The sequence below is a fragment of the Echinops telfairi genome, unplaced genomic scaffold (genome assembly GCF_000313985.2).
Source record: "Echinops telfairi isolate 266 unplaced genomic scaffold, ASM31398v2 ScPeMD7_22;HRSCAF=79, whole genome shotgun sequence".
NCBI classification, from domain to species: Eukaryota; Metazoa; Chordata; class Mammalia; order Afrosoricida; family Tenrecidae; genus Echinops; species Echinops telfairi.
In genome coordinates, this window is record NW_022103919.1 from 5374588 (window position 1) to 5376940 (window position 2353).

Sequence of the window (2353 nt, forward strand, 5' to 3'; positions counted from 1 at the left end):
CCGGCGCCCCCGAGCCCGCACAGCCCCGGGCCCCCGGGGATGCCACGCTGGCCTTCGTCTTCGATGTCACCGGCTCCATGTGGGACGACCTGCTGCAGGTGATCGACGGCGCCTCCCGCATCCTGGAGCGTAGCCTGAGCGTGCGCACCCGCGTCGCCAACTACGCGCTGGTGCCCTTCCACGACCCAGGTAGCGTCCCCGAGACCCCCACTCACCCAGCCCCTGCGACCGCGCACAGGGCGCCTTCTCCGCAGGTCCGACCTGCTGGGACCCTTTGGGGGCAGGTCTTGCCTCCGCCCCTTCCCTCCTGGGGAGCCCTTCTCTCCCGCACCCCTCAATTCCCAGGCCGCCTGACTTTAGCAAGAGAACTCGCACTTTCCCCTTTATGAAATCCGGAGAGAAGTTGAAAGGAGGTGTTGTCTGAGACTTAGCAAGAGAGCGCTCGCAGGATTGGTGTTGGTTTACTTTCGGTTAATAGTACCTAGGTCCCAATTCCATCGGGGACTTGGGAGCCCAGAAAAGTTCCAACGCAGCGCAGGGGGTCCAAGACGGGCGGCACGGAGGGAGCCAGCTCACCCTGCCCATTCTTGCCCCCTCACCTCTTCCTGGGAAAACTGAAGCCCTAACCCCACCTCTTTGCCCAGGTGTACCTTCCCCTTTGCCTGCCCAGTGGCACAGACGCCCTACCCACCTTGCCCCTGCCCATCTGCTGCAGGCAGCACCCCTGCTTTCAAACCTGGAGAAGTCCCCTTCGTTTCAGCAGAGAGTGAGGGGCCCAGCCCTGGAAGGGGTCCTTAGGAGATCCCACCGTAACGTGTGTTTGAGGTTTCCAACCTTCTTCTTGCGTTTAGAAGGACCGCCTCCCCCAACCCAAGATTTTATCTTGTACAGAAAATTCTGTCTCGCACACAAATACAGTGAACATCTGTATGCCCACCTGCTAGATCTGAGCCTAATAGGTTGCTCTGTTTCCGTTACCGCATGTCTCCGTCTGCCCACCCCTCGATCCGGGATAGTGTTTTAAAGGTACATGTACACATTCTGCAGTTCTCAGGCCAAATTGTTCTGTTCACTGTTCTTGTGCTGAGAAAGGACACCCTGACCCACGGCTGCAGGCGTGAGGCTGCCCTTCCAATCACCACGTCACGGCAGATATTTGCAGCGGGCAGGTAAAGGTCCGTGTAGTCTTCAGCTGTGCTTATTGCCCCCGGTGGTGGTGGTGGTGGTGAGGGGGGGCTTAAGGGTCGCCCGCTTTCAGAACGTCTGGACTCTCCAGAGCTCTGTAGCCCCAAGTCCATTAGCCAGAGGTCTGGAAAAAGATTTCTAGGAACATCAACAGGACAACAAGATCCTGCTGTGGTTGGGGGGTGGTGTCAGGGGGTAGGCAGGGAAGCTTGTTGTGAGGAGGTGGGGGGGGGGATGTGCTTCCTCCTTACATCCCTAACTCTCTGTGCCTCCACTGCTTTCACCACTTTCTCCGTTGTTCTCGGGCTCTCCCGGGCATTCTTACATCGAGGGAGTGCAGGGACCATATCTAGTTCGCTCCCTTACTAAGCTTTCATATTTTTTTCAACACATCTGCTTCTAGGTGTGGCTGCCATCTGACCCTCTCCCACCCCCACAGCCCCTTCTGATGGAAGCAAAGGCTCTTGTCAAATGTATAATCGCGGACAGGGTCAGAGGACCTAGTAGGTTGGTAAATGCTTAGTGGGGAGTCTGTTCCTAATCTTAGAGTTGTGTGAACGGAGGCTCAGACACCGATGGGTTGACCGAAGACCACCTGCTACAGTGATGTAATTTCTGATTTATGTGTTTCTAAAATACTTGAGTTGCAAGGTAGAGTACGTCTTTCAGAGCCAGACATGGTGCCCCCAGACCCAGGCCAAGGCTCCTGAGGGCTTCCCCCACCTCTGGTCGCCAGCTTCACCAAGCCTCTTTTCATCTCCCAGCCTTTCCCTTATCTGGAACCTTCTCGGGGCTCATCCTGTCATCCCAGCCTCCAGGAAGCAAAATGCCAACCCCTCTCATCTCATCCTCCAAACTACTTCCCTCAAAGACCCAGGTCCAGAGGAGGAGGGGTACTTCAGGGAGTATTGAGCACGTGCGTGCAGACCCTATGAGGGGCAGGGTATGTGCCAAGGCACTGGCAGCGTGTTGGGGACAGGTCAGCAGAAAGGGTCTCAGGTGTAGCTCCTGGCCTTCCACCAGCAAGAGAGGGGACGTATGGAAGGCTATCTGAGCATGAAGCATTGGCACGAAGTTTGAAGGACATGAACAGGTATTTGTTGGGTGCTGGCCATGAGCTGGCCACTGAGAGTTGGGGATATAGCAAGGACAAAGGGTCCCTCAGCCC

At 56.6% G+C, this 2353-nt stretch overlaps 1 protein-coding gene across 1 annotated transcript in view; it reads left to right on the forward strand.

The window, feature by feature from the left end:
• Positions 1-2353, forward strand: part of HMCN2 (hemicentin 2) — a 180999-nt gene that overhangs the window by 1071 nt on the left and 177575 nt on the right. Inside the window, exon 2 of the mRNA XM_013007377.2 lies at positions 24-189. Coding sequence (XP_012862831.2) covers positions 24-189 — 166 coding nt within the window. The remainder of the gene's footprint in view (positions 1-23; positions 190-2353) is intronic.